Here is a 17,067-nt window from a genome sequence, read left to right as displayed (position 1 = left end):
ATCGATTTGGACTGGTCTTGCCCTCTTTCCTTAAAAGGAGCTCGTCTCCTCCGCCTTGAGAACAAATAGGGTAAATATCCAATTCCAGGTAAGGGCAAGAAATCGACAGGAGACTTCATTTGCCACCTTTGAGCATGCCCAGAATATACGGCGCATGCTCAGTAGCATTGTAATAGGAGAATAGGTGGCGTTTCGGCCCTCCTTCAAGTGCCCGTAGCGAATGGCACGTGACTTGTCCAAGATGGCTGCGCCCATGTTGGTAAGTGACCTGGTGGAGGTGCATGCCCCCCCCCTGGAAATCTTGTCTTGCTTGGCTATGTTAGCAACGGAGCTGGAAGGACGGGGGTGGGGAGTCGGAAACGAGGAAGTGTTTACTTTCACATGGAGAAGAGAATGTGCTATTGTTGCTGCTTTCCATGTGGCTGCTGGGGAAATGGATGTTTTCCCCTCCAGACTAATCTCTGCTCTGCCCGGTTGTCACTTTTCTACGGGCTCTTCGCCCGCGCCGTTAGCAGCAACTTGACAGACAGAAATTAAGCAAGGGGCGTTATTCCTACTGTTGAATTTTTCCGCAAGGAAAGGTTACAAGACATAAAAAAATGGGAACCGGCAACACTCCTTGCATCTCCTGGGGGAAGATGATGAATGCTCATAGCTACTTTGGTTACCTTGGTTGCCAACTTCTTATTTTATTTATTTTATTTTTATTAAAGATTTTCTTGATTTACAAAAGTATGTGCAATGTCTCTTGTAACATTTTTACAGATAAGTTTCATTTGTTGAGACATTGGGAAGAAAAGGGGAAAAGAGGTAGATGGGGGAAAGGGGGGTGGGGTCAGGTGACGATGTTTCCATTTTATTTAATGTATGTGGGGTTTTTTGTCAGCGTTGCTTGCCAACTTCTTATTATACCAGAGCGGCTGTGCTTTAACAGCTGTAACAAAAGAGATAATTTAGTAGCTGGAAACTTTCCCCATTACTGCATCTCTCTGCTGGGGATAGTTTCACCTGTTGCATTTTGCCTGACACCTGCTACTGCTAAAAGCACAGGAGCCTTGCTAGGAAGATGTTAGCAGCACATTCTCTCATCCCAGCAAAAAGGGTTCCTTAGTTGATGCTGCTCTTTCCCTTCCTCTCTCCTTTCGTACAGTCATTCATGGGGTCAGTTGCTCATATAATAGAGAAATGTGTATTGGTTTCTGAGTAGCCGAGTTCATGAGTGTCTAGTCTTTATTTTGTTTTGGCTAAACTGAATCACCTACAACTCCCGGGTTTGCACTTGTTTTCATTAATGTGGATTCCAAAAATAGTGTTTGCTGTGCGACCAGCTGGTGGTGCTATATATCAACAAAAGATGCTGCTTCTGTGTTTTGACCTATTCTATTCCGTACTGTACAGCATTCGTAATATGTAATTTCATAATGTTGGGTTGCTGTTTCTGCCTGGCAGGGCTCTTGTGCTGTTAGCAACTGCATGGCAGACACAAAATGTGTAGGAGGAGTTTTTGCCTTCACTGTTGTCTCCTTGCCAGGAAACCAGTCACCTGCTGGATTTCTGACCTTACCCTGGGTGTGTACTAATTAAAAGGGTTTACAGCTCAGTCCTGGCCACATCTACTCCAGTGTAAACCCTGCTGAATTTAGTGGGGCTTGCTCCCAGGAAAACACGGTTAGGATTGCAGCCTAATCCCATTTAGCTGAGAGTAAGCCCGGTTGAATTTAATGGAGCTTGCATCTGAGTAGACAGCGTTAAGCTTGTGCTGCTAATCCTCTACATCAGGCATGTCAAACCTGCGGCCCTCCAGATGTTTTGGCCTACAACTCCCATGATCCCTAGCTAGCAGGACCAGTGGTTGGGGAAGATGGGAATTGTAGTCCAAAACATCTGGAAGGCCGCAGGTTTGACATGCCTGCCCTACATGTAATTAATTGGTTAAATCAAAATATCGCTACCTCTAATGGCAAACTCAGGTAGTAAGTGCCAAAAGAAGCGGAGCCAAAACAAAACCTAGATGCGTGTATGGTTGTAAGGTTTGTGTGCACGTTCCTGCCCACTCCCCATCTTTTGAGTTCACCCGAAATGTCTGAAGAGGGCTATAGCGGATTGTTGAAGTGAGTTTATGAGGGGAGATGTGAACAGGAGACTTCCCTTGCTCACTGCAAAGTGGCAGCTGCTGGGAGATCACCTCAGCAGCACAGCAGAGGTTTCACCTCTGCAAATACAGTGATACCTCGGTTTACAAACACAATTGGTTCCGGAAATTTGTACTTAAAACCTGAAGCAAACTTTCCCATTGAAAGTAATGGAACGTGGATTAATCCATTCCAGACGGTTCGTGGAGTACTTAAACTGAAAATACTCAAACCGAGGCGTACTTAAACCAAGGTATGACTGCATCCAGAGGAATCTGGTTGCTTGCTGTTAAAAATAGAACATTAACCTAGATGGACTACACGTTCCGATACGGTTGGGCTTCTCTTTCGTCCTTATGGCTGCACAGGAAGAAAGTGTGAGAGGTAACTCTGAAACTGCTGCTGTGCAATTCCTTCCTGGGTTTTGTCTCTTATGAGCAGCTTGTTGTCTGCAGACATTAGCAGATGGGGATGTTCGCTTGCCACACAGTTCTTTTTCTTTCTTCTTTTTTTTACACTGGCCGGTTTAGCAACCCTAGTTTGACAGATCTGGATGTAAGAACTCCAGATCTGAATCCTGGTGAAACAAGATGGGCTCATCAGGAGGGCCAACTGTTGCTTGTGCATATAAAATTGGAATTGTGGCATATTTCTGTGGGTGGGTGTAGAAGGAGGCAAAGAAAGGATGAGAGAGAGAGAGAGAGAGAGAGAGAGAGAGAGAGAGAGAGAGGACACCAGATCTACATAGACTGGAGACCAGCACAAGAGGGCATCCTGAGCAAGTTTGCAGACGACACCAAATTGGGAGCGGTGGCTAATACCCCAGAGGACAGGATCACATTTCAAAATGACCTTAACAGATTAGACAATTGGGCCAAAGCAAACAAGATGAATTTTAACAAGGAGAAATGTAAGGTACTACACTTGGGCAGAAAGAATGAAAGGCACAAATACAGGATGGGTGACACCTGGCTTGAGAGCAGTACATGTGAAAAGGATCTAGGAGTCTTGGTAGACCACAAACTTGACATGAGTCAGCAGTGTGATGCAGCAGCTAAAAAAGCCAATGCAATTCTGGGCTGCATCAATAGGAGTATTACATCTAGATCTAGGGAAGTAATAGTACCACTGTATTCTGCTCTGGTCAGACCTCACCTGGAGTACTGTGTCCAGTTCTGGGAGTTCAAGAGGGATACTGACAAACTGGAACGTGTCCAGAGGAGGGCAACCAAAACGGTCAAAGGCATGGAAACGATGTCTTATGAGGAACGGCTTAGGGAGCTGGGTATGTTTAGCCTGGAGAAGAGAAGGTTAAGGGGTGATATGATAGCCATGTTCAAATATATGAAGTGATGTCATATGGAGGAGGGAGAAAGATTGTTTTCTGCTGCTCCAGAGAAGCGGACACGGAGCAATGGATTCAAGCTACAAGAAAGAAGATTCCACCTAAACATTAGGAAGAACTTCCTGACAGTAAGAGCTGTTCGGCAGTGGAATTTGCTACCAAGGAGTGTGGTGGAGTCTCCTTCTTTGGAGGTCTTTAAGCAGAGGCTTGACAGGCATATGTCAAGAATGCTTTGATGGTGTTTCCTGCTTGGCAGGGGGTTGGACTGGATGGCCCTTGTGGTCTCTTCCAACTATGATTCTATGATTCTATCCTTTTAAATGTGTCTGTGGGAAGGGGAGTTATTGTTTCGCTGGTTTTTTCATTTGTTTGTTTTACTAATTGCTTGTTTTTATCCTAGTTACAAGTAGGTAGCCGTGTTCGTCTAGTGTAGTCGAAACAAACAACAACAAAAAATCCTTCCAGTAGCACCTTAGAGACCAACTAAGAGAAGTTGCTGAACTGCAATTTATCACCAAACTTAGAACCACGGAGAAACCTGGTCTAAATAAAAACATTGGATTCTTATCTCATTATACAAGATAAAGCTATCTCTAGCCATCTCACCCGTTGCTTTTCCTATGGGACCAATTTGTAGTCGTAAACAGTCGTAAATTCTTCCTGTAAGACCAAATACAGTCATAAACAGTCTGGTTTCCCACCACCCTTCTATATGTGGGGATCTGGTGACTTCTGTTTCAGTGTATCTGAAGAAGTGTGCCTGCACACGAAAGCTCATACCAATGAGAAACTTAGTTTGTCTCTAAGGTGCTACTGGAAGGATTTTGTTAATTTTGTTTTTATCCTGTTATTCATTCGGTGAACCACCCTGAGATCTTATGATGAAGGGCGGTATTTAAACCTAATAAACAACTCCTCCCACCCAACTCCTCCCCTGAAACCAAAATGGTTTCTTCCAATCCCATCTGGTTTGGGGCATGGGAGGTGGGGTTTCACAGGGGCCAATCAAATGGTTGTAGGGAGCTCACAAACTGCGTGGGGGTTATTGCTTTCATGTTCTGGGGGCATTGAGTTGACAACTGTGGGAAGTTGAGCTGCTGGATGAGAGGCACTTGCTTTGGTCTGATCCAGCCGGGCTGCTGTTATGATGCAAAAAGTGGGAGGGATGTGACAGCAAAGAGGAGAATGAGCAAATTCAGAAGTGGGATCCCTTTAAAATATGACCAGGTGGCACCCACACTGCTGTGACGGAGGAGCCAAGGGGCATCCTGTGACGGAGGGGGCCTTGCTCCAGCTTTGACAGCTACCAGGTGGGCTAGGCACTGCTATGGCTTTCCCAGCGGCTGCTTTTCCAAGATACAGTGGAACCTTGGTTCTAGAATGACTCGGTTGACGAACAAATCGGCTCCTGAACGCCGAGAACCCGCAGGAAAGCCCTCTGGTTTTTGAACATTTTTCAGAAGCTGAACATCCAACGCAGCTTCCACTTGAGTGCAGGAAGCTCCTGCAGCCAATCAGAAGCCGCGCCTTGGTTTTCGGTTTCGGGAGTCAAACAAACTTCCGGAACAGATTAAGTTCGAGAACCAAGGTTCCACTGTACATGGTTAAAAAAGCAGGGAAGAGGATTTTCTTAGACTCCAACTCCCATCAGCCCCAGCCAACATGAGCAATGGCCAGGGATGGTGGCAGTAGGGCTGGGTGATAGATCATACCAAACCAGTTTGAAGTCCATATTGTGATATTGGTTTCATAATTTTTGACCTGGTGATGTAGTGCGAATCATGATGTATGTGCGTGTGTGTATATGTGCTATGCAAAAATCACAATGTGGGGGGAAAAGCTTATTTCAGATTTCGTGATATATCAGTATATCGCAATGTTTAGCTGGTGATATATTGTGATGTTGAAAACCACATATCGCCCAGCCCTAGATGGAGAGTTATATTGCAGAATGAATTTACAAGTGGAAAAGTGGAAGAACGGTGCCCTAAAAAGGATTTATTGTGTTAATGTTGGAAATGGTCACGTTACATTTCCAACCTCCCGTTGCAGATGCGAGAAGGAATGAGGCAAAGAAACTGCAATGTTTTGACAAAATGTGTCTTCCTTTCCAAATATCTCTCTCTCTCTCTCTCCCACCCCTACCCCTGGTTTGTTCTTTCTCCAGTTCCGGCACAGCAGAGGCTTCGTCTCATTGTGTTACACCAGCCTCCGGTATAGGAGCAAATCAACTTTCCCGACTCCAGGTCCCGTGAAAAGCAAGTTTCTCCAATACCTGTGCGACCGCTTCTATGACGTCGAAACCATTGTAGACTTTAGCAAGAGGCTAAGTTTATGGAACGCACAAAGGAAAAACAGGTATATGCCCCTGCCTCGTGTTTTTCAGGAACGTTTCTGTTGGGAATCTCAGGTGAGAGACCCACCTAGCAGAAGCCGTCCCCAGTTCCAATCACCACACAGAAGCAGCTTGAGGTCCAAGACACTTTACTGCTGCAGAGGATAAGGCTTCAGTAATACAGTTCTGGGTGCTGATATATATATACAGCTTGTAGGCTTTGGAGATTCAGATACAGGCAACTCCCCACCTATGCACATTCAAGGCACGTGTGACCACAGATGTGTGCACCATTTTCGGGCCCGGAAGGGGGCGGGGTGGAGAACATCCCGCCGACACACATGCACCACCTCCATGCAAATGTACAGATCTATACAAGCACAAAGTATTTCTGTTGCTCCAGCAATTTAAGCCGTAACAGACTCCAGCTCATGGACAGACTCATGCCTTAATGACTTACGGCAATGGCCCAGTGCCCCCTATATAGCAACTGACTTCCCTGACCTTGCACATGTTGCCCTACCTCCTACATGGGGTGATTTTGCCCATGAAGGAAATTAACCCATGTCCATTTCTTCCAACAGTTTCTAGACCAGAGGTGATCCTCTAGGCCAGTGTTTCCCAACCTTGTGCCTCCAGCTGTTTTCGGACTACAATTCCCATCATTCCTGACCACTGGTCTTGCTAGCTAGGGATGATGGGAGTTGTAGTCCCAAAACATCTGGAGGCACAAGGTTGGGAAACACTGCTCTAGGCATTGCTCAGCTCCCAACTCCCACCAGCCCCAGCCGACATGGCCAAAGGGAAGGGATGGTGGGAGTTGTAGTCCGATAGCCTGGCTGGGGATCCTTGGGTCTGGACTGTTTTCACACACTAGCAACGCCTCCTGTAGAATTCTACCCGTGATACTTCAGCTGCAGAATCCATTTCAGGAACCAAAAAGTCGTGCTGTATTGAAAAAATATGACTCTCGAGCCCTCTGGCCCCAAAATGGCAACCAGGCGTTCCATTTTGCCAACTGTAACCCCGGTTTAAGGAGCCATTTGGCGCCTAGCTTATATAGTCATACCTCGGTTTACGTACGCTTCGGTTTGAGTACTTTGTTTAAGTACTCCGCGGACCTGTCTGGAACGGATTAATCCACTTCCCATTACTTTCAATGGGAAAGTTCGCTTCAGGTTAAGTATGCTTCAGGTTAAGTACAGACTTCTGGAACCAACTGTGTCCTTAAACCGAGGTACCACTGTATATCAGAGTTTCCAACCTTGCTTGCGTCTCAGTACTGCCCTTGGAGAGCTCGGTGCGGAGGAAGATGGAGACAAAGTATATAAAAGGATGTCATATAGAGGAGGGAGAAAGGTTGTTTTCTGCTGCTCCAGAGAAGCGGACACGGAGCAATGGATTCAAACTTCAAGAAAGAAGATTCCACCTAAACATTAGGAAGAACTTCCTGACAGTAAGAGCTGTTCGGCAGTGGAATTTGCTACCAAGGAGTGTGGTGGAGTCTCCTTCTTTGGAGGTCTTTAAGCAGAGGCTTGACAGGCATATGTCAAGAATGCTTTGATGGTGTTTCCTGCTTGGCAGGGGGTTGGACTGGATGGCCCTTGTGGTCTCTTCCAACTCTATGATTCTATGATTCTATGAAAGTTGGAAAGGAAAGAGCGGTTGAAAAATGAACGTCATAAAGGGAGCTGCCTACCGCCTCAGAGTAGCTTTAGACCACGTTTGTTTTGTTTTGTTTTAATGCCCTGCTTTAATGTTTCTCGCTTTGGGATCGGGTGAACGACAAAGAGATGGTTACAAGTGGTTTGAACGACTAACACGTCCCAACTTGACCCTCAGATACAACATCCAGGCGAAGAACCATTTCGGGGAAAATATCGCAGCTTGCCTCTTTGTCCTGGCTTTGAAGGGAAGAATTAGGTATGTCAAACGTGCTCTGGCCAAAGCACTGCATTGTGGGAGTTACCTGAGGATTTTCTCAGAGACTCTTGATCCCCTGAGGGCCTCTATAGATTCCCTCTTGGTGTTTTCTTTGATGTTCTTTCCAGTTTTATAGCCCAAGGCAGCTAGAATAAAACTGGGAGGGTGGCTTGTTCTGCCAGTTTTCTGCGGGAGCCATTTTGTTGATCCCAGTCACACATGCATTTAAAACCACCTCTAGAAACCCCTCAGGAAAGGAGAGAGAAAAGTATTTAAAACAACTGTAGCTATTGTTTGCTGAGCTTGTTTGTTCCTTGTTATACAAAAATACATACAATGTATTACAAAGCATAGGTAAAAATACGTTGCCCCTTTTTTTGTTGTTCAATAAATTTATCAACGAACATTTTTTTTATTGATACTTATTCAGAGATATACAGAAATACATACCCATTGTAAAGTATCTTTTTACATAATATGCTGTGATAAAATAGAGATAAAAAAGAGCAAAGTCAGAAAGAAGAAAGTACAAGAAAAGGAGAAATCTAAAGAAGAGAAAAGGAAACGAAAAAACTAATGAAAGATAGAGTAGAAAAAAAAAGAATTCTCTGCAACTGCATACGATTTTCATTCTTTAAGATCCAACCATTCTCTCTTCTATAAACCAGCATTTTTTTAGTCTTAAAATCCAGATATTAAAAGTTCATTTTCTCTTTCAGGCAGAAAGTCCCTAAGAAATTTTCAATCCTTAACAAATGTTAGTGGTGATTTTTCTCTAATTACACATGTTAGCTTAGCCATCTCAGTCCAATAATTTTATCAGCCATTCTTCTATAGCAGGCAAGTCCAACAGGTAGATCGTGATCTACCGGTAGATCACTGGACGTCTGAGGTAGATCACTGGTAGATCACTGGCTCAACATTTTTGCCCTGCACCCCCCAAAAATGGTGCTTTCCTTCTTCCTAAAAGAAGCTCAACAACTTTGACTTGAACCCCCCAAAAGGGGGTAGATCACTGCCAGTTTATACAGTGGTGCCTCGCTAGACGAATTTAATTCATTCCACAGGTCAATTCGTATAACGAAAAATTCGTCTAGTGAATCCCATAGGAATACATTGAATTTTATTTTTATTTTATTTTTTGCCCATAGGAATGCATTAATTGAATTTCAATGCATTCCTATGGGAAACCGCGATTCGCTAGACGAATTTTTCGTAAAACGAATTTGTCTTGCGGGGCAACCTCCGCTCGAAAAATCTCTTCGTTAAGTGAAAAATTCGTCTTACAGGGCATTCATCTAGCGAGGCACCACTGTAACTCTGTGAGTAGATCGCAGTCTCTTGGGAGTTGGCCACCCCTGTTCTATAGTGGGTAAGGTTGCGTCTTTCAATCTTTTTGAGTGTTGCAGTCTCGTCGCAGTAATCATATATTGGAGTAATTGTCCATAATCTTTTTCTAATTGTATGTCCATTAGCCCTAAAAGAAAGAGTTCTGGCTTCACTTGGATATTAACCGGTAAAAATATGTTGCAGTAGAAGCTGATCTGCATAAAAACACATGCAATTTTAAAAAATGCACAAAGGAAGCCTCCGTATCAGTAGCAGAAAAACTTGGCAGCACAGCTAACAGCAAACCGTATTGCCTAAGGCAGTCAAAGACCTCTGAGAAAAGGTTTAAGTTTTTACCTGGTGCTACCTGCCAAGGAGCCAGGTGGAAATCACTGGGTAGAGTATGCCATAATGGGGACCAGAAAAGGGCCTTTTCCCTTGCCATCGTTTTCTGAGCTTCTCTCAAAGTTAGAACTTGTTAACAGTCCGAACCTAAGAACGGTCTTACAAAAAATGCCAGCACCCAAATTCCGTAGAGAGAGAAAGCCAGATTCTGAAATCTGAACCATCCTGCCCGTTTTACACCCCTCGTGCGCACAGACGCCACCTGCTTCCTGCCTTTTGTGGAAGCTGCCCCGTGAAAGAACCACCTACAAGAACGGGTTGTGTCAAAGCAACAAAGCAACATGGTTTTTGTTTTAGGCTCCAGGGGAAAACGGAATGGGAGGACAATAAGGGCGGCTTGGTTTTCCTACACGATAAAGAGGCATGCTTGGAAGGAGCCGACCTCAGCGGCACCATCATCAACTACGACGGCCTGGATAACCTGGGTAATAAGACGTTGTGCTTTTGAGTGTTCAGAGGGCTTTCAGGTGGACGAACCTGTGTTGTCCTCGCTGTAGGAATAGGCAGCTGGAGGCTCTGGGTTCAGATTTATCCGTCGTCCTACCCCACAGCAGTTTCAAGCAGTTGTTAAATTATTGGGGGAGAAGACAGGGGGCTGTTAATCAAATCTGCAAGCCTCCCCTCCCCCCAAATCCCCCAATTTTAGTTAAATCCCCCACACCTTCGTAACCTTCTTTTTTAAAAAGTAGCTAAAGGGTCATCACAGAAGATAAGGAATCTGGGCCTCCTCTGTCCCTCTCTCTAAGGATACGCCTTCCCCTTACTGATCTTACCACTTTCTCCTGGGCCCCATCTACACAATACATTAAATGTACTCTTACGCCACTTTAAGCAGCCATGGTTCCCCCCAAAGAATTCTGGGAGCTGTAGTTTGTTAAGGGTGCTGAGAGTTGTAAGGAGATCCCATTCTCCCCACAGAACTACACTTCACAGAGTGGTTTAACAATCGGTCCCTCTTCTCTGTGAGCTCTGGAAAAGCGGTGCAGGAAGAAGCCCTTCCCTTTTAGCTGTCCTGAATCTTCAAAAATGCAGCCACGAGTTCTAGTTCTAATGCGGCAGGGAGAGGGAGCAAAACTTTTTCCCGACGCACTTTCTCCGGGCCACGTGTAGTTTTACAAACTTCTGTTGTGTCGCCTCGCTGTTTCTCCAAACTAAGAAGCCCTGGGCGCTGCAAACTTTCCTCCTAGGGAAATTTTTCCATCCCACTTGATCGTTTCCGGTTGCGCTTTTCTGAACCCTTTCCAACTCTGCAATCTCCTTTTTGAGGTGACACAATTAGAGCTGTACGCTGGCATTCTTCGTCCCGTTTGCACCAGCCCAACCCCTTAGCAGGGCACAAGCAGGGCGAGTTTTTCCAGGTGAGGTTGATCAGAACCACACACGGTATTCTAAGTGCAGTCGCAACATAGCTTTGTATGATGGTTGCTCTAACAGGAAAATTCAATAATACTAGTAATAATTATATTATTGATACCCCGCCCATCTGGCTGAGTTTCTCCAGGTACTCTGGGTGGCTTCCAACACAGAAACATAATAAAACATCAAACATTAAAAAACATTCCCTGAACAAGGCTGCCTTCGGATGTCTTCCTAAAGTTTTGTAGTTCTTTATCTCCTTGACATCTGACAGGAGGGTGTTCCACAAGGCGGCTGCCACTAAAGCTGCAACTTCACATCTTGCAGTGAGGGAGCTGCTACTCAGAGCTGGATCTCAGTGTGGGGGCTGGACAATGGGGGTGGAGACGCTCGTTCAGGTACACAGGGTTGAAGCCGTTTAGGGCTTTAAAAGTCAGCCCCAGCACTTTGAATTGTGTTTGGAAACCAGTGAAGATCCTTTAGGACTGGTGTTATGTGATCTTGGCGCCCGCTCCCAGTCACCAGTCTGGCAGCCACATCCTGGATTAGTTGTGGTTTCCGAGTCCCCTTCAAAGGCAGCCCCACGTGGAGCGCATCGCAGTAGTCCAAGTGGGAGATAACCAGAGCACGTACCGTTCTGGCAAGACAGTGCGCAGGCAGGCAGGGTCTCAAGTCGGCATACTAGATGGAGCTGGTAGACAGCTGCCCTGGACACAGAACTGACCCGCAGTAGCCAGTGATTTTTTTTCTGGTGATACACAATCATTTAGGTTGAGGGGTGGTGTAGGAAAGGAAACGGCAATGTATCATCAAATATCCACCATGCATCTGATAGAATTGGGCTCTGGGCAACACCTCTTCCCTCCCCCTCACCACCCCTCCACGGTAAATTTGTTAGGTGCTACAGTGCTGCTAGGGACGCGGGTAGCGCTGTGTTCTAAAGCACTGAGCCTAGGGCTTGCTGATCAGAAGGTCGGCGGTTCGAATCCCCGCAACGGGGTGAGCTCCCGTTGTTCGGTCCCAGCTCCTGCCCACCTAGCAGTACGAAAGCACGTCAAAGTGCAAGTAGATAAATAGGTACTGCTCCGACGGGAAGGTAAATGGCGTTTCCATGCGCTGCTCTGGTTCGCCAGAAGCGGCTTAGTTATGCTGGCCACATGACCTGGAAACTGTCTGCGGACAAACGCCGGCTCCCTCAGCCTACAGAGCAAGATGAGCGCCGCAACCCCAGAGTCGTCCGCGACTGGACCTAACGGTCAAGGGTACCTTTACCTTTACCTTTACAGTGCTGCTATGTTTTTACTTTTATCCATAAGCCGCCTTAAGTCCCTGTCAGAGAAAAAGGCAGGGCATGAATAAATACATCATCATCATCATAGGGTTGCAGAGTTCTGATTTGTATCTATTTGTAGCACAGAGCACACACCTGCCTGGACCACGTTACATGCTGGCAGGCATTGCAAGGGGTTGGGCTAGATGACCCTAGGGGGTCCCTTTCAGCTCTGTGATTTGAAGATTGGCCACAGCCAGTTTACAAACTTGCTTTTCCTTCCCGCCCTCCCTCCTGCAGTCAACCAAAGAAACCTGAAGCAGCTGGACCTCAGCAGGTGCCCCTACATCGACGACTGGAGTCTGAGCCGCCTTCACAACTTTTCAGACACCCTGCAGGAGCTTTCGCTGGCTGGATGCCCGCAGGTCACTGAGAGGGGGCTGGCCTGCCTCCACCAGCTCGAGTGAGTACCAGTCAGTCAAGGGGGTCCGAGTCCCGTTGCCTAGCAAGCAGGGGCTAGGAGTCTCTAGGGAACTCTTGCCTGAGAGCAGAATCCACGTACAAAATCAGAGGTCAGGCAATGCAGATGATCACAGAGCCAAGGGTCAAATGGAGAGCAGGAAGCAGCAAGGCAGGGCCAGGAACCACAGGCGTTGTTTCCAGCACCTGACTGCTGCTGAGAGCTGTGTTTAAGAAGGCTGAAGCCAGCTGGTTGTCATCAGTGCCTTCTCTTCCGTGTCCTCGAAGGCTGATCAGCTGCAGGTGGAGTCACAACGCCTTCTCCCCCTTCAGGCTGCAGTTCAACAGGAGAAGCTGACCCCTGGCCCGTGGCTTGTACTGGCACATTTGGAAAGTGCCGGAGGCCATCACAGCAGCCCCCAAAGCCACTTTCCCAAAAATTCAGACCCAGTGGATTTGCAGACTTCCTCTGTGCCAGTCTACGGCTGGGGCTGATGGGAGTTGTAGTGCAGAGCATATCTGGGTGGGGGGCACCTGGTTGGCAATGGCCGCTCTGTGCTGGCCTGCCAGAGAGACAGTTGTGAAACTTGAAAGCCTTGCCATCACCTCATTCGCCTTGCCCGGAGCGAGAAAGAGCAGGTTGTTGCCTAAGGCTCCGGCAGGCAATGGCCTGGCTCACAATAATCTCAAGAATCCTTAGTTAAAATAAATGATGGCTTGATGTGCTAGTGCACTGCTCCCAAAATTGACTTGCAAGCACTTCACACACACACACACACACACACACACACACACACCCTCTCAAACGCAAGCACACACTCCTGTTACTGCTGGGAAACAAGCCATGGTCTGGTTTGTCATGACGCCCAGTCCAGACTTATGGTTTGTTTCCCCCACAAACTAAGGGGAACTAAGGGTAGGAATATATTTAGAAAAACTAGGATCCTTGCAAGCTTTCAGCGCCAAACATGCTTCCACAAACTCAGAGTAATGGATTAAAACTGGCACACACACACACACACACACACACACACACACACACACACACACACGAGTTTTTAATGTGTACCAGTTTTAATCCATTACTCTGAGTTTGTGGAAGAACGTTTGGCGCTGAAAGCTTGCAAGGAAGGCTTCGGATCCTAGTTGTCTAAATATGTTCCTGCCCTTAGCTGCTCAAGTCACCTTTTGCCCTTGATCTGAAAGGTGATGGTTGGGCTCTGCCTCCACAGCTGGAGGCAACAGTGTTTGCTGAATACCAGTTACTGGAAACCAGAGGAGGGGAGAGGGCACCTGTGTTCGAGTCCTGCTTGGTGGTTTTCCACCGAGGCCCCTGGTTGGCCCCTGTGAGAACAGGAGGCTGGATTAGAAGGCCCCCCTGGCCTGACCCCGCAGGCTCTTCTTACAGATGGAGAACCTGTGGCCTTCCAGAAGTTGTTGGGCTACGGTTCCCAAGAGTTGCAAAGGATGATGGGAGTTGTAGTCCGGAAGCATTTCAAAGGTTTGCCTGTCCCCGATCTAAACCACGCGGACCGAAAGGCGAGGGAAGCACTTTTAAAAGATGCCGTGAGTCAGGCAGAGACAACTGGGGAATCAGGACAATCTGGAAGAGGTTCCGATCGTGGAGCATCTCCTTGATTTGCAACCCTGAGTCAGGACAGGGTGTGGCCATTGCAGATGAGCTGTTCCTTTAGGCTCTCTGGCACCCACAGCGTCGCCAGTTTTACAGAGCTGATTTCCCCTTTCGGTGGTTTCGGGACGGCTGTTCAGGACTGCCCCGTGATGCTGAATGGCAGGAACTTCAGAAGGACCGAGAAAAGGAAATGTTTCTCCACACAACCTGCCATTAGCTTATGGAATTCCCTGCCACCAAAATATACACCAGCTTGGGTGTATATTTATTTATTTATTTTTAAAAAGGGATTAAGCAACATTTATGGCGCAGCCAACCTGCCGAGGGCTGTTAGCCATCACGGCTAAATGGAACCTCCACGTTCAGAGGCACTGTGTCTTCGCACCCTTCATAATTCTCTGCTTTAGTAATACGCCAGAAAGTTAGCCGATCTGGTTTGTTGAATTTGTGCGTTGCTCGTAAGTCCCAAAGTGATTTACAAGGATCAAATAAGTAATATAGTAGAAAATGCAATATATATATATATATATATATATATATATATAATCAGAGTAAACACAAAGCAAGCTTTAAAAAAATGCATGGGAGTGGGTCATATAAGTTAACCTGAAGCCCTGCAGACTAGCTAAAAAAAACCCTTAGGTCGATTGGTTAAATTTGCCTCTAGTATTTTTTTTTTTTATAATGGGAGTGGGCAGTTCTTCTTCAGCCCAGTGGACACGTGCCCTTATGGGTGGGGCAGAGGCAAAAAGTGGGCAGGGCAGCCGATGGGGCTTTTACCTTTGCACAACAGGGCTACATTCCAGCCATGTACAAAATAGACATTTCTGCAACGCCCCCGTCCATCCATCCATCCGCATGAGAGGCACTCAAAGGACTTCTTCCAGCCAATGAACATCACCTGAGGGGGAGCGATGGAGCAACACTGGTGGAAGACCTGTCACAACCCAGGAAGCACCTCAAGGGATTCTGTATTCAGTCCCTGGGTGTGAGTCCCTAGTTTAGGCCTCTGTTTACGAAATTTATGTTTCTCTCCTCACTGCAGAAGGTCCTGAAGCGGCTTCCAACCCAAATAAAAACACGATAGCAATAAAAAAAATAATCGCATAAACTTGTTGAAATCACACTGAAGGATATTCAAGGATTCAGGGTCATAAAAACATAAAACATAAAAACATAACCCCTCCACCCAGCCTATGGTGAACCGTGAAACAAACCATTCAATCGTGGGTCCTAACTATGAACACTCTTCTGCATCCGTATTTTAAATGAAACAACATCCTTGCATTGAGACATGGTGTGTGTGTGTGTGTGTGTGTGTGTGTGTGAGAGTTAGAGAGGCCTTGCCCTTCTGTTATAAGATTACGTTTGCCATCTTGCATAAGGGCTAAGATTAGTTTTCATAAAGGCTAAATTAGTATTTGGCTCAGCTAATTGGGGGCACTGTTTTACTCAACCAGGATGCGGTCAACCGATTGCTGCAAATGATTAATTGGCCACACACTGGAGCCCTCATTAAAATCCCCCCCATTATGGCTTTGCATGTTTAATCTACTGCTGAGTGTTGTTGTTGTTTAGTCGTTTAGTCGTGTCCGACTCTTCGTGACCCCACGGACCATAGCACGCCAGGCACTCCTGTCTTGCACTGCCTCCCGCAGTTTGGTCAAACTCATGTTCATAGCTTCGAGAACACTGTCCAACCATCTCGTCCTCTGTCGTCCCCTTCTCCTAGTGCCCTCAATCTTTCCCAACATCAGGGTCTTTTCCAGGGAGTCTTCTCATGAGGTGGCCAAAGTATTGGAGCCTCCGCTTCAGGATCTGTCCTTCCATTGAGCACTCAGGGCTGATTTCCTTCAGAATTGATCTTCTTGCAGTCCATGGGACTCTCAAGAGTCTCCTCCAGCACCATAATTCAAAAGCATCCATTCTTTGGCGATCAGCCTTCTTTATGGTCCAGCTCTCACTTCCATACATCACTACAACTCTGCCGAATGCCCTCCTCGCTCCCCCCCCTCTGTTGGTAAAGATGCATGAAGGGATCATAGCCACGATCCTGAGCAGAAGGCCAGGAGTGCAGTAGAAATGGCTTTATTAACCCTCCCTCCCTTGTCCTTTCAGGAATCTCAGGTTCCTGGACGTCTCCGACCTGCCCTCCGTCCGCCACAAAGTGCTGGTTCGGATCCGGCTGGAGGAGATGCTGCCTCGGTGTCACATTGTGGGGATGAACTACCCCGAGGGGGTGGACCTGCCCTTGGACTCTGACGGACATGGAGGCGAAATAGAGGAGCAGCAGCAGGGAAGTGCTGGAAGCCAGAAAAAGAGAGGAGTCTCCATTTGAATGGGGAGGGCCGCGTCTCAGAGACTCTTCCCCCCCCCCCACCATCACCACCCAAAGAAATCTGAGCGTTCCCACAATGGCGACACAAAGACAACAAAAGACGTGGTTGCTCTAAAGCAGGGATGGGGAATCTGTAGCCCTCCAGGTGTTGCTGGACTCCAGCTCCCATCAGCCCCGGCCAGCTTGGTTGGTGTTGAGGCATGATGGGACTTTGAGTCCAACAACACCGTTTCCCAACCCCTGTTCTAAAGAATATACGGTGATTTCACCTTCCTTATGTTCCTCCACATAATAAACAGACCCTCCATATTCTGGCAGTGTGTACCTCTGAGCTTTTATCGTTCCCTTTTTTAAAAAGTTTGGTGAGCACACCAGAATCAGAGTTGTTGTTGTGGGCACCTGTCTGTCTCGAAAGGCAATGGAGTGCGCCTCCGGGGGTGTAGTCGAACGGCTGTGTTAGCAGCACCGAAGTGACCTCCCTGGGGCGCAAGCCTGGGCAGTGTGGATGGGGGTCCTGGCTGCTCAGTTGACCAGACCCCCCC

General features: G+C 47.0%; 1 protein-coding gene across 1 annotated transcript; it reads left to right on the top strand.

Moving 5' to 3' along the window:
- The first annotated feature begins 175 nt into the window (after positions 1–175).
- Positions 176–16,839, top strand: DMAC2 (distal membrane arm assembly component 2). The gene is made up of 6 exons (XM_035120774.3): positions 176–259; positions 5,645–5,835; positions 7,655–7,735; positions 9,767–9,894; positions 12,396–12,558; positions 16,306–16,839. Exons 1-6 carry the CDS (start codon positions 221–223, stop codon positions 16,523–16,525), a joined length of 822 nt encoding a protein of 273 aa, XP_034976665.1. The 5' UTR covers positions 176–220; the 3' UTR covers positions 16,526–16,839.
- The last annotated feature ends 228 nt before the right edge of the window (positions 16,840–17,067 follow it).

The sequence above is a fragment of the Zootoca vivipara genome, chromosome 6 (genome assembly GCF_965207765.1).
Source record: "Zootoca vivipara chromosome 6, rZooViv2.hap1.1, whole genome shotgun sequence".
Taxonomy (NCBI): Eukaryota; Metazoa; Chordata; class Lepidosauria; order Squamata; family Lacertidae; genus Zootoca; species Zootoca vivipara.
Note: the sequence above shows the minus strand (reverse complement) of the source record. Positions and strands in the feature narration are given on the sequence as shown.